General features: G+C 45.3%; 1 protein-coding gene across 1 annotated transcript in view; it reads left to right on the top strand.

Annotated features, from left to right (window-relative positions):
• The window catches only part of SLIT3 (slit guidance ligand 3), a 544,627-nt gene that overhangs the window by 311,253 nt on the left and 208,460 nt on the right, over positions 1-24,914 (top strand). Inside the window, exon 4 of the mRNA XM_017534462.2 lies at positions 17,283-17,354. Within this exon, the coding sequence (XP_017389951.2) occupies positions 17,283-17,354 (72 nt within the window). The remainder of the gene's footprint in view (positions 1-17,282; positions 17,355-24,914) is intronic.

Below are 24,914 nucleotides of genomic sequence, written 5' to 3'. Positions count from 1 at the left end.
GGAAAACCTGTGCTTGTTGGTCTGCTGATTGAGTGATGTTGGCTTAGAGATTCTCATCAACAATCAATGAAGAACCATGCTCTCCCTTGCTGGAAACCCTTCCGTGGCTCCTTCTCATCCTCAGATTATATCCAAATATGATCCCATCTGCCCATCACCTCCTGTTCTCCTAACCAGCCACGATTCCCATTCTCATTCACTCAGCCGCTACCCCCACTCTCATTCAACAGCCTCCCCTGCCCCATGCTAACCACACTCACCTTCATCTGCTTCTCAAATTTATGTATGTCACATGCTCAACCACCTCGGTAATCCTTGTTCACTGTCCCCTGTGCCCAGCAAGCTTTACACCAGTGAGTTCTCAAACTTTGGTGCTCACAAGCATCACGTGGAGTGGTTATTTAAAACACAGGCAGTTGTGCCCCAAACCCCGAGCTTCTCATTTAGAACATCAGAAATAAGACCTGAGCATTTGCATTTCTAACAAGTTCCCGGATGATACAAATGCTGCTGGCCTAAAGACCATCCTTTGGGAACCTCTGCCTCGTTCCCCCACTAACACACTTCCCTTGAGTAATTCCTGCTCTTCCTCCCCATCTCCATTTAAAGCTTTACTTCCTCTGGCTGCTTAGCATGGACTGAGCTCTCCTATTATATATATTCCCATCATACAAACATCTTGTACTTCTTTACAGCACTTGTGTAGCTGGGACTACAGGCACATAACACCATGCCCAGCTAATTTTTGTATTTTTTGTAGAGATGGGTTTTCGCCATGTTGCCCAGGCTGGTCTCAAATTCCTGAGCTCAGGTAAGCCACCTACCTCGGCCTCTTAAAGTACTGGGATTACAGGCATGAGCCACTGCACCTGGCCACAAGTGTTTTTACCTAATGATAATTTCTTTTCTTTTGGGTAGACACCCAATAGTGGGATTGCTGGATCGAATGGGTAATTCTATTTTTAGCTCTTTGAGAAATCGCCATACAGTTTTCCAGAGAGGTTGTACTAATTTGCATTCTTACCAACCATGTATAAGTGCTCCCTTATCTCTGCATCCTTGCCAGCATCTGTTATTTTTTGACTTTTTAATAGTAACCGTCCTAACTGGAGTATGATATCTCATTGTGGTTTTAATTTGCATTAGTGATGTTGAGTTTTCTTTTTGGTTTACATTCTGGCCATTTGTATGCCTTCTTTTGAAAAATGTCTATTCACAGAGAATGAATATTCTAGCTTCTCTTTTCCCAGAGCCTCTGTATGGAGCCACCATTCCTCAGGAACTGGGAGGGGTTGGTGGTGAAAGGGTGAGAGACCACAGACACTGCCTCATAGGCCAGAGCCTCGGGGACATCACAGAGCACAGAAGTCTAAGGGGTGACCACTTCCTGCCTCCTGTCCTCTCACTTTGGGGCAATGTTCTACCCAATGGCCTGGCTAAGGTTCAGAACTCAAGCATTTAACCAAGATTTGAAATATACTGATGAAATTGCATGAAGGCCTAAAGACATTTATACTCGTTTCTTTCGTTTTCTTTATTGCAATCATCACTGTAGAGAATAAGTCTGAACCTACATGGCAATGCTCATAGCTTCATTCATTCTGTCTATGATTTATTGGGAGGAATCCACAGTAGTGCAAATGCCCAACGTCACATACTTAACAATGTCATCTTTGCTTTTTGTGGGTTTTTTCTAAGAGACAGGATCTCGCTGTGTCAGCCAGGCTAGAGTACAGTGGCATGATCGTAGCTCATTGTAACCTCAAACGCCTAGGTTTGAGTGATCCCCTTGCCTCAGCCTCCCAAGTAGCTGGGACTATAGGCATACACCACCATGTCTGGCTATTTTTTATAGAGATGGGGTTTCCCTATGTTGCCCAGGCTAGTCTTGAACTTCTGACTTCAAGCAACCCCCCTGCCTTAGCCCCCCTGAGTGCTAGGATTACAGGCAGGAGCTACCACATCCAGCCCATTTTTTATGTTTTTAGGTTTGCACCTGCCTAGAAGTTCTTTACTTTGTTTTCTGTTCTTTTTTTTTTTTTTTGAGTCGGAGTTTCGCTCTTGTTACCCAGGCTGGAGTGCAATGGCGCGATCTCGGCTCACCGCAACCTCCACCTCCTGGGTTCAGGCAATTCTCCTGCCTCAGCCTCCTGAGTAGCTGGGATTACAGGCACGCGCTACCATGCCCAGCTAATTTTTTTTTTTTTTTTTTTTTTTTTAGTAGAGACGAGGTTTCACCATTTTGACCAGGATGGTCTCGATCTCTTGACCTCGTGATCCACCCGCCTCGGCCTCTCAAAGTGCTGGGATTACAGGCGTGAGCCACCGCGCCCGGCTTGTTTTCTGTTCTTAAGGGAATAATACACCATGGTTATCTACAGAAATAAACTGATGAATAAATGACTTAGAAAAGCTTAGAGAACAAAAGGCTAGTAGAAAAGAGAAGTCAGAATTTTTACTGTCTTGGCTCATTTAGAGAAAACATGCTTTTAGCCTTTTACAAAAGCGATTAAGAATACTTTTACCCAAATGTTTGGATGTTATGGTAATAGCCTTCTCACATAATGCCTTTTACCTTATACTCTGTTTTATTTGGGTTTTGTCAGGGCAGAGGGTGTGCTTCTCCTTTCTGCGGGTTTACCAGGGAGCTCTGATTGCATGTTATTAAAAAGAAGCTCCAAGGACCAGAAGAAAGTGAGGGCGTTTGCAGGTTCACTGGTGTGAGACTTAGAAAAGTTGATTAGAACTGAAGGATAAAAAGACTTTTACAAAGCCAAGCCATTATAGGCCCCATTACTTTATATACATTCTCCAAAATTCACGTGAATGAAGGGAAAGAAAGGAAGAAAAAAACTGGCTACAGTTCAGAACGTCAATTATGTCTTCTTTTAATCCCCTTTTTCACGATTTATTTGACATTTTGAACAGTGGCCAAAAAAGCTATTATAACTATAAAACGTATTCATTGGTATAAATCTCATTCGTTGAACGATTTAATTAAGGTATTGACATGCTTAATTGATACGCGTAAGCCAAGTCCATTTTCATATCTCATTTCCATATGCTTTCTGCTTTAAGAGAAGCAAGGAGCTGGATTTAAAAAAAAAAAAAAAAAAAAAAAAGCCTCCCTCCATAAAAATGCTATAGATTCATCTGTGCCTGACATCCCAGGGGACCACTTCCTGCCACTCTCCTTGATTTCAAGCCAGCCACTCCTCTAAGTGGCGCTGCTTGGAGGGAAGGTGATGTATACCCAGCTTGAGTGCCTGTCAGGCCCTCTTATGATCAATAGGAGAATATTTATATTAATAAAGCACCAAGTTAATTAAATAAAATGGTCCTCTGGGTAAACTTAAGATACTAGAGGATGGGCAGGAATCGATATATTCTGCCATTTGAACATTAAGTATGTGCCTTGAAATTTTATGGAGCTTTTAAAAACTAGCTTTGTAATGTAAAAAGTTTGAAACCACAAGTTTTCTCTGCCAAAACCTTGTCTCTGGCTTCCAGAGCTGAGGGGGACGGGAAGGGCTGGAGCTGCTAGATGGGGATTTAGGGGAAGCCCCTGCTGACTTCCTCCTGTTCTGGGTAGCTCCTCTCTGGCTGGGGGGTGTCTTGGAGAACAAGGCTAGGCTGAAGCACAGAGGCCTGAGCTCAGCGCAGGGTCCAGGGAGGATGGCACGTCCTTGTCCCCAGAGGAAACTGAGTGGAGATCCTGGGGAAGCCCAAACGTTAAGATCTTTTGCAAGAACCTTTGTCTGCTAGCCCCACGAACCCCTGCTTGGCTTCCGCCTGTGCCCTTCCCTTTTGTTCTCTCAGTCTGTCTCTTTCTATACGTCCCTTTTGTGTGTGCGCATGTGTGTGTGCGCATGCATGTGTGTGTGCGCGTGTGTGTGTGCGTGCATGTGTGCACCTGTCTCCATTCTCTTTCTCTTTGCCCCACATCTATGTCTTTCCCTGTGTGTCTCCGCCTTTCACGGTCTCTTCTGTGAAATGACTGTCTCTGTGTATGTGTGTTTCAGTCTCTTTTTTTTCTCTTTTGTTTTCTCTGGTTTCATTGTCTCTGTCTCACTGTGTCAGTCTCCCTCTTTATCTTTCTCTCTCTTTCTCATCTTTAAAGGGATCATACGTTCACGAACTCAGCCCCTTCCACAACCTGCACTCAGAGGCTGACTTTCTGGTCTGTTCCTGGCTCCTGGAGCAGCCTCCTCCATGGGCTTTGGAGATGGAAGAGGGGAAAGAAGCCCACTGAGTCCTGGTTTAAGCAGCTGGGTCCATTTGCAGAGGTGACGTCATACTTGTCATCCCTCTTATCCACTGCCAGGGACCGTCTTCTCATTTTCTTAGTGTTGACCTGTAGTGCCTAACGCCCTGGGTACATTGTAGTCACCCTAGTAATGATGACACTTCATTGAAATGTAAGCCCCAAGACAGTTTTAACAGGGTTGTGAGGATTTTCATCTCCAAAGAGAGTAACCACGACCAAGGAATTTGTTTTAGTGGTGACAAATGAACCTCCCCTTCCCACCTTGTGTAACAGTGTCCTTTCCTCTTATGGCTTTCCCTGCACGGCTTTGGGCCCCTTTGAATCTCACCCAGGCCCCAGCCTCCTTTGGAAGGCAGAAGGGTGCTTTGACTTGTCCTGAGCGTGCGCAGAAATAGCTGGACTGACATTCTGTCCTCAACCCAGGGTCTGTGCTTGGGCAAGGGCCACTTCCCAGTGTCTTCCCACTGTCCCACCAACGCCCTTCAGGCCCCCCTTCTTTCCCCTCCTCTTCGTGGGAGTCTACTGCCAATTTGTCTGCGCAGCAATTGCTGCATGGTCAACTGCTTGCCAACCAGCCTCCTAGGGGGATTACAGGAAGCTGGACAGCTTTCACCTGTGTTCCCTTCTTCGCCATCTTCAGGAGATTGTGGTAGATTCCATGAGAGAGAGTCTCCCTGCAGGCCCCAGGAAAGCTTTGAGGCAGGACAACCCAAGTGGATCCCAATGACTGCTTTCTTTCATATTGAACTTGACCCAGAGTTGCTGCTTTATGGTTGTAGTATTCCTCTGTAGTATTCTGTGGGGAAAGATGGCAGGGTTTTTCTTTTACTCATATAATGTTGAATGCCGACTTGAACAGATGTAAGAACTGATAACAACCAGTACTTATCCACCGCTTCTTATGAGCGACACAACATGCAATGAACTCAAAATTCATTAACTATTTTAAATAAATCTCCCACATAGGTATTTTCACGGTCCACATTATACAGATGGAGAAACTGAGGTCCAGTCAAGCTAGTGACAAAGCTGGAGTTCACACCGAGGTCTGTTAGGCTCCCGAGCTGTGCCTTCACTACTGTACCTCACTGCCTCCTGGGGTCTTGGCCACATGACTTCTAGCAAGCATGTAAGGCAAGGAGTTGAGTTATCAAGAAAAGCATGGCCTGGGCTACAGTGGATGAACAGCCTCAGAAACACAAGGGAGGCATTTCAGCAGCCTCCCCGCTGCCTCCTACATTGGAAGTCCTTTTCTCTTTGCTGGGGACAGGGGAGTTTATTGTATTTGGCAGGAGACTAGTGGCAGCAGTCCCACATTCGTCACTAATGAATTTCATCTCTGCAGTTCATTGGGTCCTCCCAGCGCTCATGTCCCTTGTCTAGTGCCTTTCAGGCTAATGGCCAGAAGCAGGTCTGGGATTAATTATTCGTGTTAACTTCAAACTTGGTGTAAATCTATTGAACTGCATCCATTTTTACATAAATAAGCAAGAGAACAGCATCTATTCTCCTGTAGTCGATATCAGCACATCCACAGGTGTGAGTTATTAGCAATAACTGTAATTGCTTTGAATGGAACAATAAATAGTGCAGGGGGTCATGATGAGAAACGTCATTCTGTAGTATTAACATAACCTGATGGCTGAAGCCGCTGTATACTTCATCCGTTACCGGGCTTTCAAAGCCAGCTTTGCAACTCAGGGTGCTGAGCTCTTGCTGAATTGCTTTCCTGCTTTGGGAGAAGATAATTTTGAGCCTTTCTGAAGCACATAGATTTTATCAGCAAATGGCCCTAGGATAGCATCTCACCTCTACCATTGAGGTTTCACTTGTTTAAGGGTCTTCTGAAAAGTTACAAGAAAGCACAGGCTTATACAAGCCCCATTTCCTCGAGCTGTGGCCCTGCATGCCAAATTCCAACTTCTGGGCAGCCCAGGCACAGCCCCCGCCGCCCCTATCCCCCCACTGCTGCCCTGGCAAGTTCACATTTCCTCAATGGAACAGAGTGGGCCACATGAGAGGAACTCCAGTGCCATATCATAAAGAGTTTTAGGGTTAGGCAGATGCAGAGCAGTATTCAAAGAATCCTTTCTTCATGATCAAGCTGAACATTTAAGGTTAAAATGGAGTAGACGCTAAAAACAAAAAAGTGGCTTCAACTTCTCCCAAGCTGCAGTGACCTCTGACTTCCTCTGTTTTTCTCACCTCTTCACCTCACTTCCCTTCCCCAACTTTATTTCTGCACATCTTCAGCCTCTGGGAGGGTTTCCAGAGCTTTTAGACAATTTGGCTGAGAGGAGTCAGATCACAGTGTAGATTATCCCAAAGATCATCAGAACTTGCTCACTGCCAATGACCCCCTTCTAACATCTCCTGGAGGCTAATGCTTAAAGTATCTCCTTCTGCACCCGAGTTTCATTATCTGTATTATCCTAATCTCTATGAGTGCCAGAATTCAGAAAGGCTGGGGCGGGGAGAAATTGTTCTTGGAGATGAAACATTGTCAGGCACACAGCCCTTTTCTGGATTGAATTCATCTTCCAAATCTGTTGTACCCTCTCAGGCCAGGTTCAGTCGTATTCAGAAAAACCAAGTTATCTGTCCACTTAGCCTACCTTCCCGCTGTAAGTGCTCATTCCCACGCTTCAGCTTAGCTCACTAAACCTTTCCCCATCGAAAGCTTTATCTGTGGCTCTTTAGTTTGCAAGCCTGTTTAAGAGCATTAGTTCTCAAGCATGATACGCTGCCAGGGATGCGGAGGTAGAAGGATGGAGAAAGATAGCCAGAGCTATTTGTAATCTGAAGGGACAAACTGGACTTGGGGGAGAAAAAGGTTTCCCATAGCTTGAGATGTATTCTCAGTCACCCATGAACCACGCAATGGCGTAAAATCATGTTCAGTTTTATTATTCACTGAACAAATTTTTTTTTTTTTTTTGAGACGGAGTTTCGCCCTTGTTACCCTGGCTGGAGTGCAATGGCACGATCTCGGCTCACCGCAACCTCCGCCTCCCCGGTTCAGGCAATTCTCCTGCCCCAGCCTCCTGAGTCGCTGGGATTACAGGCACGCGCCACCATGCCCAGCTAATTTTTTGTGTTTTTAGTAGAGACGGGGTTTCACCATGTTGACCAGGATGGTCTCGATCTCTTGACCTCGTGATCCACCCGCCTCGGCCTCCCACAGTGCTGGGATTACAGGCTTGAGCCACCGCGCCCGGCCTGAACAAATATTTTTAAGGCAAATTTCCTGCTTACACAAAGCTAAGAATTTAGTTAGAGAGCAACCATAAAACACCGCATTGCCAACCTCCACGTAGTCAGCATGGTAAAGCTACAAGCAGCCTTTCCAGAACGAAACTCACTCTTTCCTGTGCCCAGGTAGCTACTCTACCTTTAGGTTTTTTTAATCCAATTTGACAGGGCCCTGGCACAAGCTACTGAGTTAAAAAGGACCACCTTGGTGGATGATCTGCCATTTTATTTGAGTTTTCTTTTTCAGGAAAAGATAAGGGGACGTAGAAAAGAGGGTTGAATCCATCAGCCTCATCCCCTCCTTCCTGACACCAACAGACATGGGCCCAAGTGGTAACTGAAAATATAAATTTAAGAAAAACATGTTAGAAGCATACTCCCCATTCCCTTAATTTTTGCTAATTATCACATAAGTAGATCTTCGCCTGTGGGATACTCTGCCTAGGCTATCAGGCCATAGGCTAGGAGGCAAATGAGGGTGCCCAGATCAGCAATTAATCGCAAAGCAGGCCAAATGCACAACACACTTCATTTCAGAACAACTTCATAAACGCTCCCCCCACCCCCCCGCCACCTCCTCCTCACTCACAAGGTTTCATCTCCTAATTGCAAAAACTTTTTGGCATGGGAATGTCTTTGTGAAGAAGTGAGGGCTCAATTTGGGCCATCTCTCTAAAGAAGACACGGGAACAAGGACGCTTCTCCAATTAATCAGCAAATGCTTTGCTCCAGGTTTCGGGCCAAGGGATCGATTTACATAAAGCTACTTCTCGAGATGAATCTGCCTCCCCCTCTGCTCCCCCTGCCTTCCCCTTGTCCAGCCAGCATTAGACATGCTACTGGATTTCAGATTGACAGTGTCAGCTACGACAATCAAATTAGGGATGAAAGTCTCAGATGGCTGCCAAGGAAGAAGGACAGAGAGGGTGGGCACCAGTATGTCAGCCTCAGAGGAGGATGGATTGTATAGAAATGGGTTCCCTTTCCCAAACCTCACTGAGCAGACACATAGCTCCAAACAGTGAGAAAGAAACAAAACACCAGTCTCCATCCTTTTGAATCAGGTGAATGAGCCCCCCATCCACACCCAACCAAGGTTGATAAATAAGCCGTAACATCTCATTGGGCCTAAAATTGGCAGGGGACTATCTCAGGTACATAATTAGATCTTCACAATCAGATGATTTTCAGCACCAGATTTCTGCACACAATGTGAAGACACCAAACTCGCAATTGTACCCCCTGAAGCGTACATAATGAGCTACACATGGACTGAGGAGTCAGATGCTTGTCGTTGGAACCCCGCTGATATTTCCTGGACCACTTAGTGATACATAGAAGCCTGGACCAGAACAGAGGGCATAATTGGGCTGATAATGAGAGCTCCCCAATCTCATCTAATGTAACTAAATGCCTCGTCGCTAAATTGTGATAATCCCAGGGATTAGTGAGCTGTTGAGAAGCTCAGCTTCTGTACCATTTGCTGGAGATGATCAGTCAATTATAATGCCGTTTCATGAACACAAAGAGCCTTAGTTGGAGTTGCATATAATAATTAAATGAAGAAAGCTTCTGTCTGGACTGGAAGCATCAGTTAACCCCGCTAGCCCTGGAAGAGTGGTGGTTTGGAAAACCCAGATTACATTCTGTGGCTGCAAAGAGGTATCCATTCACAGGAGGAATGGCTGAATGAGTAGAATATTCTAAACCAGGGCTTGCTGCCCTGGATTCAGGACGTCCAACCTTGACTGACTTTCCTCTACATTTCCTATCTGTATACTCAAACTCCGAAGCAGTCTTGTATCAGGCTCCTTAGATTGGCTTCAACAGCTGAAGACATTTTCCCTCCCTCGGCCATGAGATGCTCCTGAGTGGCTTTCTAAAATACGGATTAAATGTCATCACTGTCCCCACTTCAGCCTTCTCTTGTGACTGTCTATCGCACAGGCGTTTTGCCCAACATCAGCAGCCTCATGTCTGAGACACAGGAGGCCTTTGCATCCTTCTCCCAAAATTTCCCTAAAATTAGACTTTAACATTTAAGGTAGTAGGATGCTAAATTTGTGAACTTCACACTAGAACGTGAAGATAGGAATTTGCGGTTGTGTACTGCATTAAAGTTTAGAAAGCACTCGCTTGTCCATTATCTCTGATGCCTATCCCAGTTTCATAGAAGTACAAGTTGAGGTTCAGGAATTGAGCTGATGCTCTGAAAGACACATAGCATGCTGAGTAGCAGAACCAGGACTTAACACCTAATCCGATGCAATAGTCATTCCACCCATGGTTCTCAAACTTATTTAAAATTAGACTCAAGCCTAATTAGGGTTTCTGATTCAATAGGTCTGGGATGGACCCCGGGAATCTGCATTCTTTTTTTATTATGGAAAATAGCACACATACACAAAAGTAAAGCATAGTTGATAAATGAAACTCCTTCGTGCTTATCACTAAGCTCCAATAAGTATCAACCCCCAGGCAACCTTGTTTCATCTATTCCTCTACCACTTCCTCCTCTCCTTTATTATTCTGAAGCAAAACTTAGAGATCATTTTATTCCTAATTATTCCAGTCTGTGTCTCTCAAAGATAAAGACATAAATGAAAGAAAACATAACGACAATTCTATTCTCACTTTAAATTTTAAAAAATTAACAGAAATCAATGTGTATTTTGTTCTTATAGCAGGGTTCTTGGTCCATCTGATCAGAAAATTCTTCTATGACAACAACTGCCCAGCACCATGTCGACTCTTAATAATATCTTTGTACTGTTCTAATTTTTCTCAAACCGTCCACCTTGAAAGATAAAACCAAAGTACCTGATGAAAAAAGCCTGCATTCCCTGTGAGTCCTAGTGATTCAAATTGACATCTCTGTTTTTTCCTTCCTAAAATCTAAAAAGATTTTGGGACCCAACTAAAACTAAAATATTTTGCTTGGTGTCTGGGAACAATTAATACTGTGAGTTTAGAGACAGGCTTTCTACTGGATAAAAAGGAAGAAACAATGAAACTGCTGCGCTTACTTTTTTTTTGAGATGAAGTCGCACTCTGTCGCCCAGGCTGGAGTGCAGTGGTACGATCTTGGCTCACTCCAACCTCCCCCTCCCAGGCTCAAGCAATTCTTCTGCCTCAGCCTCCTGAGTGGGTGGCATTACAGGCATGCACTACCAGGCCTGGCTAATTTTTTGTATTTTTAGTAGAGTTGGAATTTCACCATGTTGGCCAGGCTGGCCTCGAACTCCTGACATCAGGTGATCCACCCTCCTCAGCCTCCCAAGGTGCTGGGATTATAGATGTGAGCCATTGTATCCATCCTTGCTCTCACTTTTTGAGGTGTCTGGATGTTTATTTTATATTTGTAAAAGTAAGGGGGTCTATTCTTTGTATCTGTGATAAATAAGGATGTAAACTGCAGGAGAAGAGAGACTTGGGACTGTGCACTTTTCTATCTCAACTTCAAACATAGTGGAACACATAGTAGATATTCAATTTATTTTCACTGAGGGAAATGAGCATCTCAGCCGACATTCAATCCATCAGTATTAAACATCTGAATGGCATGGCCAGGATTTTTTTTAATGAATTTGTGGGGGAAAGGATTGCAGAAGGAGCTTGTATATCCTTCATCCAGTAACTTTTTAACATCAAGGGAGCATGCAATGGAAACTGCCGCTGCATTGAAATATTCAAAAACACAACCGGAGCAGTGGGAAATAATTGGCGTTTTTTTGTCCCCCATTGATACTTTGATTCCCTGGATCCCTGAGATAGGTGGCAGTTCTTTCAGGAAATGAGTCAGTTACTCCATTGTAATCTTCCTCAGACAAAGGCTGCCATTGACTAGACACCCAGCTGGAGGTACCAGAGCTTAGCTGGGACATATGCTTGGCGCTCATTTGATTTTGACAGTGACCCAACTGCAAACATATAATCTTGCTTATTAAGATAAATTGCCTGCAGAAGAGATGTACCTATTAAGATAAATCCTCCCTGAAGTCCACATTGTAGAATCCCCAGGGAATAATTTCTCATGCATATTTGTCCCTCCTGCTGTATAAAATAAGGTAAGCAAAACAGTGTCTTTCCCTTTAGTTCCCAGCACAGAGTGATGAGTCACAGGGTTACTATATGTTAGAAGCGGGGGTTCGGGGGACAGGAGCAAAGACTGTAGCTTTTTGTAAGATGGTAGTATTGAGAGTACAGGAAGTTTTAGATTCGTAGGTTATCCGTCAGAAATTTTTAAATCCCTAAATGAGTTTTGATTGAGACTGAATGCACCAATGGGCAGGTTTCCTCCTACTAGGCAGAAAATGTGAAAGTAATTTTAATATATATTCAGGCCAAAGAGAATCAGAATGGTAATCCACTGCGCTGATCCCAAATCCAATAATGGTTCCAAATACAAATGCTTTTAAGATCATCCCCTATTTTAGTCTGACTATTCACGAGTTGATCGAGGTTTTTTTTTAATGTTACTAAAAAGGCGCCACATTGGTCTCAGTGCAGAGGGATTGAGGAGGTAGGCAAAGAAGTGTAAACCTCACCAGGCTAGATTGGGTAGTTCCCACATTCTTTGGTCAGTCAGTTTCCTGTGTAGCCTCTTGATCTTTAGTCCTAGATATGCCATCTTTTGACAGTGATATTTTAATCTGCTGAGGACTTTGCAGATTCATAACTGTCCTTGAAGCCTTCTTAGGAATACTTTGGGGTGGATCCCCTTGGGTTCCTTCCATTACTACTGGATCCTATGACCTGCTTCTTTGAACTTCGCTGCCAAAGTCTCCTGGCTGGGAACATCTTCAACAATCTGTCCTTGGGTAGCCTCACCCAGCATTCATGGAGGGCAGGCAGAACCTGGGAATTTACATTTCTCTTGCATGGTCCCTAACCAAGGGAGTAGGTACCAAGTGGTCCCTAACTGTCTGATGCAGGGCTGCAAAAGCCCAGCTCCCTTGCTCAGAGACAGGGAGCCAAGGCTTCACCTGACTGTACTTTTATTTACCTTTTCTATTCCAATCCCTCACTGGTCCCTCCTGGGAGCACTTCATTAATCAATCACTTAACCTCTGTGTCTTTGGCTCGGTGTCTGCTTCTGAGGGAACCCAACATAAGACAGACCTTTTGTTTCTGAATCCAGCTCTCCTGTCTTATCCAAAAGAATCTAGAATCAAACATGGCTACCCCTGTCTAGGTGATAGATGAGAGAAACTTTAATCCCTCCCTCAGATTTTGTGGAAAGAGTATAGCAACATTTATATATTTTATTCTTTGTAGATTTGAAGGCATACATCCTGGGGGTGCTGAAAAAGGACATTTTCAGCAATGTCAATGCAGAGCTAAATGGGAGGAAACTACAAAAAGGAAATGCAGCTATTCATTGAGTGCTTAGAGAGTTCTAGATACTGTGCAGAAAGCTCTGCAGAGTTCTACAGCCTTAGTTTAATAAGTCATAATGGTACCTGTGTAGACTTCCAGGTGGGACTGTGATATTTCTGGGCACAGTATCCGTATGACTTAGGAAAGCAGTCCCATTTGGCAGTTGGAGATGTAAGAGTCATGAGATTGACCATGTTCACACAACTAAGGTGCAAATGATTACACACGGGGCTCTACATCTCATTTCATTCTCACAATTAACTGATGAAGTAAAACTAACAGCCCCACTGTAAAGATGGGAAAACGGAGGCAAAGAGCATTTTAGTCACTTAAATGATCATACAGATCATAAGTAGCCCCACCCACTTCAGAAACAAGAAATCTCCCAAGTTTTGAGGAGCTTCCAAGCCCCATTTTGTAGCTTCAGAATTAATTTGGGAGTGACAACTTGGATCAAATTCACTCCACAAACTGCCATTTTAACACAGACAGGATTTCCTGGTAGCATGAATGTGACCAAGACAAGTGCATTGTCCCCAGCAGAGCAAAGAGAACGTGTTCCTGCCCCTAGTCTTGCAGGGGTAGGGGTGAAGGTGGGAACTGTCATTCTCTGCTCCTCAGAGAACAAAGCATGGCTGACATTGCAGGGACAGCCCCAGGAAGCATTTCGAAAGCTCCACTGGAACTAGACAGCCTTTCAATCCATTTATCAAAGTGTCCGCAGTTCCCATTTCAAGGTAGATGAAGCAATAATAAATTTGTGAAGAAAGTTAATCTGTGTCCAAAGCATTTTAGTAAATTAAAAAGGGGGGAGGGGGGCTGGAAGGGGAATATATTGGTTCTTGCCAACTCCTATTTGACTTACTGTCTCCTCAATAAGTCCTCTTTGGTCTTGTGTTTTTGGATGGAATAATCAGTCGGTTAATCATTTTCCGGAAGCTGGAAAATGCACTTTAGCTAATGCAGTTCTCCGTTTCTCTCAAAGCCCTAATTATTTAAAAAGGCATCCCAATACCTAGCCCCACTTCCCAACCAAGAAAGCCTTTCCCATCAGCCACCTTCCTTTACTTACCCAGAAAAATCCAGCACACCGCCTACTCCTATACCCTATTCCAACCTCATATCTTTCTTCAAATTTTTTTTTAATCCCCTTCTGGGGTCACTTCTGAGCAGTTCCTCAGTCCTGAGCAGCTTCCCTCGTGAAGGGGGAGGCGCTAAAACCCCAACAAGCAATTGGCCAGAAGTAGGCTCTTGGGCATTGTGGATAGATTTTGTTATTTTTATTTAAGTGTCAGTGGAAAATGGTGGCTCTTGTCTCTCTCAAGGATAGTACTTAACAATAGCTCCACGCTCTGGCATCACGCTGAGATAAACACACTATTAGGGACTCTCACAAAGGCCCTGCGATAATTGTGAAGGGACCGTTACCGAAAATGAAGCACCCAGCCCTGAACCCTCCTCCACGCCCCATCAGTAACACCATTAAAGCTGTCGGTTTGTCAGCCCACTGGAGGTATTTATGAAATCAATATACAGTCCTGCAGATGGATGGCAGCAGTATTGTTAGCCGGAGAAGAGAGGCTCCATGGAAAATAAAATTAATAAAATTTACAAGCAGATTGTCATGGGGAACAGATAAATTCCCTACAATCTACTGTTTTGCTCAATTGGGACAGGAGAAAAGCAGTGACAGGGAGATGGGAAGAAAGCTGTGTTTTAACGGGCTCCTTAAAGTAGGAGCAAGGCTGGTTATATTTACAGCAAGAAAGTAGTGAACAGAAACCAAAGTGCTGCCCCACCCAAGTGCAGGATTTTGCCTGTGTGGGAGGTCTCCCAACAACATGGCCAGATTTTTCTGCTTAAATATCGCTCTCCTCTCCTCATCCCACCGTATTGCAAACCAGAACCTTTGTGCAATTGCTACTCCTCCCACTGTATTTTGGGATGTTGTCTACTCAGGAAAGGTTAGTGCATTACTGGAATACATGCCCCCTCATCCAGCTTCTAGCTATGGTTCAAGCTGACAGCTCTAAACCTCTCTCTTGCTCCTCCTGCCTCTGATCTTGATCATCAGCCATTTTCCAAAAGTGTGACTGGAGCTCATCTTTCAGAGCGGCCAGAGACAGCAGCCAAGCCTGGGAGGGTAGTGGGCAAAGGCTTGGTAGCCTACGGACCAGCTTCATTTGGCAGAAAAGACTGGAATCATTGTGACTGCCAGAGCCTCGGGTGCTGCCCAGATGCCTGGTGGAAATTGCGTTAGTCGGATGACAGGACCTGGGCCCCTGCTCCGGAGGCTGATGGAGAGCAGCTGAGTGGCCTTCGTAACACCGCCTGACCTCTGCTGTCATCGTGGGCTTTGTTCAGCGCCCCGACTCCAGGCTGGAGCCCTGCTCATTGAATCAGGCCTGGCTGTGGGGCCTGAGACTGGGCTCATTGTGCATCTGAATTTACTTACATTGGTTGCAGACAGAGGAAACTGGATTTGAGATGGGGAGCACCCTGTTATTCAGCCCCAGAAGCCACTAGTACTTACACCTGCACTCTACCCCAAGTCTGAGCCTTGTTTTGGGGCCTAATGGTGGCCCCAGATGATTCCTCAAGTGTCGTCTTAGCTAGCTGCTCAGAGCACACGGCTTGTCTCAGCAGGGGATGGGAGATCAAAAAAAAGTGGACACCTCTTTTCTGCTTCCTCTTTTCCCTCCTGCCCCTTTGCAAAATATTCATTTAGACTGCCCAAATTTTAGTGGAGGGCAGTCAGCTGATCTCTCTTGCCAAATATATCTGGAGTCATCTAAAGCTTTTGATTAGGTGCCCTTGGAAAATCAGTGTGGGAGTGTCTACAGGTGCAGTCTGTCCATAGGTCAACTTAGCTAGGACCTGTCTAACCTGTGACCACCAAGCTCTTCTTATAGGACCCCGTACCAAGGATATAGTTGGACAACTGTCCCCAAAATGTGCATGCAGAGAAATTCACCCTAGTGTTTCATTAAATAGCAAGTAAATACATAAATGCCTACCCAACAATTTAGGATCATAGAGCCACTCGTACCATTGGATGATATACAGCCATTTAAAATGTTGACATCGATGTACTATTATTGACAGGGACAGATGTTCTCAATATAGCAAACAAAAATAATAGGTTATAATAGTCTATATATTCTAAGGTCACACTGGTGGAATTTATATATATATAACTCCTAATTGGTAGCAGTAGTTAGATCTGCGTTATTTTTTTGTACCTTCATATTTGAGGATTTTTCGGGTGTTCTTTTAAAAAATAATGTGTATGTACAGGTTGTATGTGTGTGTGTCATACCTTTTACATCTGAAGAAAGTGTAAAGAGCTCACTGTATCCCTAGCCCCCCGGCTCTGCAACCCCCACCACACCATAGTCCTCAGAGAGGCTTCTGCAGCCCATGGCTGTGTGAGACCAGCCAGGAAGGAGGCATGGCAAGAGTGTTTTGCCCGGCCAGTTCGCATGCTCTTGGAGGCCTGATGGGTCTTTACAGATCGATGATTCGCTGAGATCCAAGCAGGCCTGAGTTCTGAATGAAAACAGGTGCGCACATTTGGTCTAGCAAAAAATAAAAGTGGAACACAAAACAAACAAAATAAGCCCGTATCTTTCTTAGAAAGAAAATAAGGCTTTGGGAATGCTTACAGCCTAGGACAAGACTTAGGTTTGAGCCAGCTGTGAGACCTGACACTATCCCTTCCCCTCCTCAAAGCAACATGCTGGCACTGCTTAATGCTAGAGGAGGTGCCTGTGGGACCGCCACTTTGGATGGATTTGTGGAAATGCAATTTGAATTTATCATGCCTGTCACTGAGAAGATCCAGGGGCCCCCAGGAATCCCTGGGACTCTAGAATAAGCTGAAGTGGTCATCCCCCCTCAGAAAATCAGAATGGGCAGGCTCTGTTCCAATCCCAGATTACAAAGGCAGACTATACTGAGCAGCAGAGGACAGCCCTGAGAGATGGGAGATTGAGCTGCGTTGACCCCGCAGTGGGGGAGGAATGCCATGTGGGGGTTGGGAGGGGGGCAGGGAGTTGTCTTCAGGAGGTGGGAAAACAGAGAATTGGGTGCAGTATGAGCAACAAATAACCCAGCATCTTGGCTCCTGGCCTGGAGGTGTGAGACCACCCACAGAACCCGCCCTGGAGGCGAGCTGCTCCGCCTGGTAACCATTTCAGCAAAGGCCATCACTTGAAGAACAATGTGAATGCTTGTAGCAGCCTGGGGCCTGAGACCACACAGCCCCCAAACACTCTGACCGCAGAGGCAGCAGCCTGGGGAGGGGGGTTGTTATCATTTAATGAGATGCAGATCGAGCCGGCCTGAGTCTTTAACGCTGTGTGCCTCTTCTCTTCTTGTTTAGAGATTTGAGTGAAAACCAGATCCAGGGGATCCCAAGGAAGGCGTTCCGCGGCATCACCGACGTGAAGAACCTGTAAGTGCTGTTTTCTTTGCTTCAGTACAGATGTGGCTGACTTGGGCTCTCTGATCAGAGTGGGGGTGAGGGATGGGACAGGAGGGCGGTCCAGGCGCCTTCAGAGATGAGATGGAGGGCTGTGCTCAAGTGGTTTCTAGGGAGCACACGTCCGATCCCACAATAGTGTCATAGAAGCCTGTGCTTCGCTGGTTAGTCATTCCCAGGTATGAGCATTTGCGCCTCAGAGCCTGCTGAGTTACAGCCTGGCCCTACAGAACCTTGGTGCAAACTAGCTTTGCCCAACATCATTATCATCTTCTGTAAAATGGGGATGGTAACCTTGTGGGCCTGTTTTGTGCAACCGAGGAAGTGTTTAAAAGAAAGAAACAGCTTAGTGCCCCATACACAGTATGTGGTCAATCACTTGGAACCCTGATGACGATGGTGCTGAAGTTCTCACTCTTATTAATAGGATCATCATCGGCTCCTGAGAGAGAGAGCATTGGGACCTATATCCTAGGAAGTTGGGGAGACATAACCAGATCCACTTCCACTGTCCTAGGATTTTTTTTTAATACTTTTTATTTTGAAATGATTTTTGATTCACAGGAAGTTTCAAAAAATAGTAGACAAGTCCGGGTAACCAGTTTCTCCCAATGGTAGCATCTGATGTAACCACAGTACAGTATCGACACTAGGAAACTGACATTGGTACGCTCCACAAACCTTATTCTTCAGATTTCACGTTCCACGTGCGCTCACTTGTGTGCACCTGTGCGAGGGCGGGCATGAGTAGTTCTGTGTGATTTCATCACATGCAGATCCGTGCAGCTGTCACCATGGTCAAGAGGCAGGACTCGTCCGTTACGACATTTTTAAACTTTGACCATTTCCTACCTGGCTTCTACTGACCCCTTGTGTGTGACTCCTGGGCTCCTGCAAGGACTGTGCCTTGAATTTTCTACCTAAATCACTGTGCCCATGGGGTGAGAACATGCTTTTGGAGAGGAGTAGGGAGGAAGGTCTGGTTTGGCTGAGCAAGCACTTCTTCTGCCCAGCAGCCTTCTCTGCAGCCCCAGATTCAATTTGAGACGTCTTAAGGGAGGCTTAAAAAAAGACATTGTCACTTTTCCCTATAATGAATGCGGGGGTTTTACTTTACTGGCACACCGAAGGCAGCTGGTGATGGCTTCCAGATGCAGGTTATCTGCCTCCCCTGTGGCCTTAGCGGAAAGCTTTTGGTGTTTAACATGCAGAGCACACAAGAGGGCAGAGGCGTCTTGGGGGTGGGTGGAGGGAACAGAGAAGCAGACAGGACTTTGCAAGGGGATGGAGGACAAGGAGGCTGCTCCCTGCTGCTTCTGAGGGTGTTTTCCTAAGAGCAGGAGAGGGCGGCGTGGAGCAGCCACAGCCACAAAGAATGGGAGTTTCTTTGCAGGACAGGTGTAGGCTTCTCACAAGAAATAACCTCCTGACTTGACGTGTCTTCCTAAGAAAACAAGATGCAGAAAACCAAACCTTCAAAACCACTAAATAAATGAGGAGAGATCTTCTGTCATCCTGAGCTGTCAGTTTTAACATTTCAGAGTACTTTTCTAGCATTCTATTCTGTGCATTCCAAGAACTCAAGACTGTTCACATGAACCAAAACAGCTATGTTAATGAGCCTGCCAGAATGTCAGGGTGCAAGAAAATGGAGGCCCAGAGAGGGGCAGTGACTAACTCAGGGTCAGCCAGCTTTCTGATGATTGAACCCCAAAAGAACATTTTGCATATATAAAGTGATATGTCAGTCAGATCTCATGATACTAATTTTAAATGGATCAGTTAACCAAAAAGAACATATTATAGTGATGTATAAGCAAGGCTGTACAGTTAATTACCAACTATGTTTTTATTGTTAAAGTGAGTAAATCCCACAATGGTTCTTTTTTTTTTTTTTTTTTTTGAGACGGAGTCTCACTCTGACACCTAGGCTGGAGTACAGTAATACGATCTCAGCTTACTGCCACCTCCGCCTCCAGGTTCAAGCGATTCTTCTGCCTCAGCCTCCTGAGTAGCTGGGATTACAGGCACATGCCCATTCCTGGCTAATGTTTTTATTTTTAGTACAGACGGGGTTTCACCATGTTGGCCAGGCTGGTCTCAAACTCCTAACCTCGTGATCCACCCGCAAAGTGCTACGATTACCCGTGAGTCACTGTGCCCGGCCAACAGTTCTTAATAGTTGCTAGGGTTTCTCAGATTTTGTTTTACAGGATCCCTTTCCCCCCCTTATAATATCCCTACCTACACAAACCCCTCAGGAGTTAAAAGGTTCAAGATTCTGTAAACCCAGACTCCTAAGTCACTCTAGCACCCACCATCAGCCCACCCTCTAAGCCATGCACATGTGTGTTACTCAGGAGTCTGAACCCAGCAAGGATCTTTTCTTTGTTTATACCCACTATCAGCAGGTGGGCCTGGGAAAAGAAGGAAGGGGAGTGAACTCACTGCCTCAAGGATGAATTAACCAAAAACACCTAAGGGAGATTGAGTACTGTGTACTTCTAATCAGTTCAGCCAGCAGGCACTTGTCAGGCAGGACCCTTAAGGCCCTAGAAGTACAATTCATGTTCTCCAGTAGCTTACAGTGTAACTGGGGACAGGAATCATGTAAATACAAGACAGTGTTTAGTAAAATGCCAGTCAACGTGGAAGTTGGCTAATGAGTAGCTATACGTAGCGAGGGGCTGTCAGAGCTCAGAAGGAACAAACAGCTTTAGGCAAGGTAGCCTAGTGGTTAGAAGCATGGTTTTGGCAGTCTCATAGAAGTATCTATGAATTCCATGAGTTCTAGGTTCTGAGTCTGTGACCTTAAGTATATTATTTGACACTTCTAAGCCTAGGTTTCCACCGTATAAAATAAGGATGATAGTTGGACTGGCCTCATAGGGTTTTTGTGAAGGTTAATACAATAATGTACATGAATAACTTAGTCCTATGCTTGGTACTCCTTTCTTATAATAGTGAAGACTGTCACTGGGCCTGAATGGTGGTTAGGATTCACAAAGTAAATAATGAAAATAGTACATGCAAAGTACAAAGGCAAAACTATATAAAACTGTGTTTCCAGCAGAGACATCTCATGGAAGTGGAGGGATCTGAGGCAGAAGAGTGTGTGATTGGGTTAGAAAGACAGGTGGAAGCCTGTTGCTGGAGAGCTTTGACTGCAAGGGGCATGGGCTTTAGATGTAGACACTGAAAATTTGATGGCTTTTGCCCTGGGACAGATCATGATGAAAACATTGATTCTCGAGGAGGAACGGAGGACAGGAGGAGGTGGCAGAGGAAAGGTCGAGGCAGGAGATGAGGCTGTAGTCCCATGTGAGAGTGCAGGCTTATATCTCTCTCAGGCTCTCTCTTGGGAGATAGCAGCAGGAAGAGGACAAAGAGTCCAAAGTAGGCAGTCCCTGGGGACACGATCAACAGATCTTAGCGGTCAGTGAGTTATTGGAGGCCACGGAAAAAGAAGTGAAAAATGATTGGTTCCAAGTTCAGACAATACAGAGGATGATGGCAAATTCTTATCGTCATTCATTCACACATCCATCAAACTATTTTTTGAGTTCCTTCTAAGTGCCAGTTCTGGGGAAAACAGCAGGGTGTAAGATATTGCAATATTAATCTGTGAGCACTGTCTTCTTGAAGCATCCACTTCACAGAAATGGAAAGGTCAGGAGGAAGAACTGGGCTTGGAAGATCCTGAGCTGGGTTGTAATCACATTGGATGTGAAGTGATGTCAAGACTTCTGTGGGCATTGTGGACAGAGCATGTTCTCTGTGTGAGGAAGCTCGTGATCTGACATCCTGTCCAGTTCCTGCTGGCTGAAGGACTTTGCTAAAGCCACGCCATGTCTCTGGTTCTCAGCTTCCTTGGTTTTAATAAGAGGGAGTTAGACTAAATAATCTTATAGCCCAAGAGAAAAAGTCGTATAGGAAATTAGAACCATAGGACCTGAGCTGAGGATCTGATGCTTCATGGAAGGGAAGCATCTGGGCAGAGGTGATAATGAAGCTGTGTGTTTAAATATGCATCAGCACATGGAAAATGGGAGACACTTAGCACAAATTAAATTTCTATAAAACCTGCTAAGGAAACACTCCTCCTACTACCAGTCTTCAATTATGGAGATTGTCTACCTTGTGAATGATAAATAGCAATTTTAAATCTCAGAGATGCACATCCTGTCATCAGGCTGAGAACCACCACCCAGCCCCTGAGCCTGCTGCACCACCGTGTGTGAGCTCAGGGAATTCCACCATTCCACTATTACCTCAAGAGAGAGTAGAAGATAAATTACTGGCGTATTCAGCTTTCAACTGCATGCTACGTAAAATAACAACCAGTCTGGCCTACATGTAACACCATAGGCTTTATTAAAGGGAGAAAATCAAGATCTGGTTTAAAAAATAATAATTTTGTAGTTTTGACATATATTTTCTTTGCTTGCACTGACATTTCCCTTCAAGAAGGAAAAGACTGTGGCCACGCGTGGTGGCTCATGCCTGTAATCTCATCACTTTGGGAGGCGGGGGGGGGTGGATCACCTGAGGTCAAGAGTTTGAGACCAGCCTGGCCAGCATGGTGAAACCCCGTCTCCACTAAAAATACAAAAATTAGTCAGGCATGGTGGTGGGTGCCTGTAATCCCAGCTGCTCGGGAGGCTGAGGCAGGAGAACTGCTTGAACCTGGGAGGCAGAGGTTTCAGTGAGCTGAGGTCGCACCTTTCCACTCTAGCCCGGGAGATGAGGAAACTCGGTCTCAAAAAAAGAAAAAAAAAAAAGAAGAAACTGTGATAACCACATTTTCCACATGAAGTTCAGTTTTCATCAGTGTATATAATTTGGTAAAAGTCAGCAGATAAAATTAGCCCTAGGCCTCTGCAACTAACCTACACCATCAGTAACACATTCAACCATCTTTTAAACTTTGCCATAGACACTTGTGTCCACCCAGGTTCCTTTCCGCACTGCCATACCAGCAACAGGATAATAAAATGATCACAGAAGCTGCTGCAGAGCAGAGTCCCTTTCACTTGAGCAAGTAGGCAAGCGTGCAATTTTTATCAGCGCCAAGAGAAAGGACACAGGTGGCCTCTGAGCCCTGTGGACCTGAGGAGCCACTAGCATAATGCTCCCGATGAAGGGACTGGACGCCCTGCTCCTCCAGACAGCAGAAGGAAGCCCCTAATTGCTTCCTGCTTCTCCAGAGAAGAGAAAGTAATTATCTGGGGATGCCACTCTACGCAATTACTGAAAGCTTAATGGGCTGGTCCCATTCTTCACTACCTGCCTAAAAGGGCGGGAGGTGCTGTATTTAAAGAGAGACAGGCAGTTCGATGGACAAAGTGATCTGGATGGAGAAAGAGACCCTTGAGAGACTGACCTGCAGAGAGACTAACACTCACCACACGACAATGAAATGCCTGCTCTATGCAGAAACTGTGCTGGGTACTGGACAAAGACACAGTGAAAAAGAGACAGAAGGAGAGAAAGAAAAAGAAATCATAGAAAGACGTAGAGATAGAACCGAAGGAAATGAATTGGGGAAAAAAAGAGAGATGGCAAGCCACAGTCCCGCTGAGCATAATAAGAAAAAGACAAAAACCAGTGTAGATTGTGTTTTTTTTTTTTTAATGTCCCCTTGCCCTGTCTTTCTCAGCAGTTATGTTTTCCTCTGTTTTTCAGTTTCTATTTGCGAGGACTCTGTAGGACATGCATTCCAGAAGGGAAAATCAATAACCCCTGTCTCTGCCAGCTAGCAGAATTTGGAATTGACGCTTTCAAAACAAAGCTGGGCAGGCAGTCTTTGTGTTCTCTAGTTAGGCTGTGTTACGCACCGCCTGCGTCTGCCTTCCTGCTTCCTGAGATTAATGAGGACTGTCTCCGCCCCGGTGAGCAGGCAGTAATCTCATGTGAGAGTGCGGAAGGTGCAGGGAGAGACACTAGCACCCGTTCCCGTCGGAAGCATCTCTGTCTGCTCATCTTGGCAGCCATTTGTTTTGTCCCTGCACCTGGAGCAGCGTCCACACTCCTGGTCTTGCCCTGCAAGGCTGTACATGAGCTGAGTGCTCTCGCTTACCTCATGCTTCCCATGCCCCTTTCATCCCCTGAATACCCCAAGCTCCTTCCCGCCCCAGGACCTTTGCACTTGCTGCTCCCTTAACATAAGATGCTGCACCCTCAGACCTCCACACAGCCGGCTCCTTCTGATCCTTTACGTCCCAGCTCAAATGTTGCTTGCTGTCCCTCACTGCCTTCCCTCTCTATCCCATCACCCAGTGATATTTCTTCAGAGCACTTACCACTCTCTGAAATTATCTTGTTTATTTCTTGTTACTGGATGTTATCTTGTTATCACTTGTCTCTGGATACACATAGCAAACATTTACACAGATATCCTGCCTGCTTCAATCACTGTGGCATCCCCAGTACCCAAATGGTTCATGGCAGAGAGTAAAGTGAACTAAAAATGTATCGAAAGAATGACTTTGTTTGTTCATTTCACAGGTCTTTGCCAATAGCCTATTACATACCAGAAATCATACACATTGTCAAAATGTTTTCCATAAAAATTATATATACCATACTATAGAAATAATATATGATAATAGTGTGCATACGCAATAATAATATACTACAGGAAAGAATAAAGTGCTCCTTGCATCTGAAGAACTCACAGTCTAATGATACTCCCATTTTCTAGATGACAAAATTAAGTTTACTAGTGAGGGAGTCAATTAGTAAGCCAGCAGTCACAGGACATGGGTTAAGACATCATTAGAGGTAAGGACAACTGTGTGTGGAAGCCCAGGGAGACAGGTCTGCTTCTGGCTTCACTCAGGAAATGACATGAGTTGGGTATTGAAGGATGCATAGGAGTTCATCTAGGGAAAAGATACTGCAGTCAGAAGGAACAGTGTGTGAAAAGTCACTAACATGTAAAGGGACAGAGGTGTGTGAAAGAGCTGATCATGTCAGAGATCTGTGGCTGGAGTGTAGCTAGCAGGAGAGGCAATAAAGAGCAATGAGGTTAGGGAGGTGAGGAGGCGCAGGGAGGGAGCAGCTTGAACCCCAGGACCCATAGAGCAATGGGGGTTCACCGAGGGGTTTCTAATAGAGGAGATGCATGATCAGATTTTCACTTAAGAAAAACAGCTCCAGCAGCAGTGGGGAGGGTGGATGGCTGAGAGGCAGAGACTGAAGCTGTGTGGGCAGTGAGGAGACGTGTACAGTTGTTCAGAAATCACAGGGGCCTAAATCAAGCAGGTAAAATGGAGCTAAAAAGGCAGAGTCAAACTGCAGGGACTGCTCGCTGGGGGGGGAACTGAGTGACTGTTACCAGGGCTCATCAAGCAGAGGCAGAGTGGACTTCAGTGCTTGCGGGCTCTGACGCAGAAGAGTGCCTGGCTCTTGTCACAAATGGAGTGCTGCATCTTGAAGGGGGATTTAGGAAAATCTGCTCATTTGAGGCAGGGCCGTGCGGATTTATCGTCTTCCCAAGTGCAGCAAGTTTCGCAGCCTTTCCTGCTTAGC

This window comes from Cebus imitator, unplaced genomic scaffold (genome assembly GCF_001604975.1).
Source record: "Cebus imitator isolate Cc_AM_T3 unplaced genomic scaffold, Cebus_imitator-1.0 Scaffold86, whole genome shotgun sequence".
In the NCBI taxonomy this organism is placed as follows: Eukaryota; Metazoa; Chordata; class Mammalia; order Primates; family Cebidae; genus Cebus; species Cebus imitator.
Note: the sequence above shows the minus strand (reverse complement) of the source record. Positions and strands in the feature narration are given on the sequence as shown.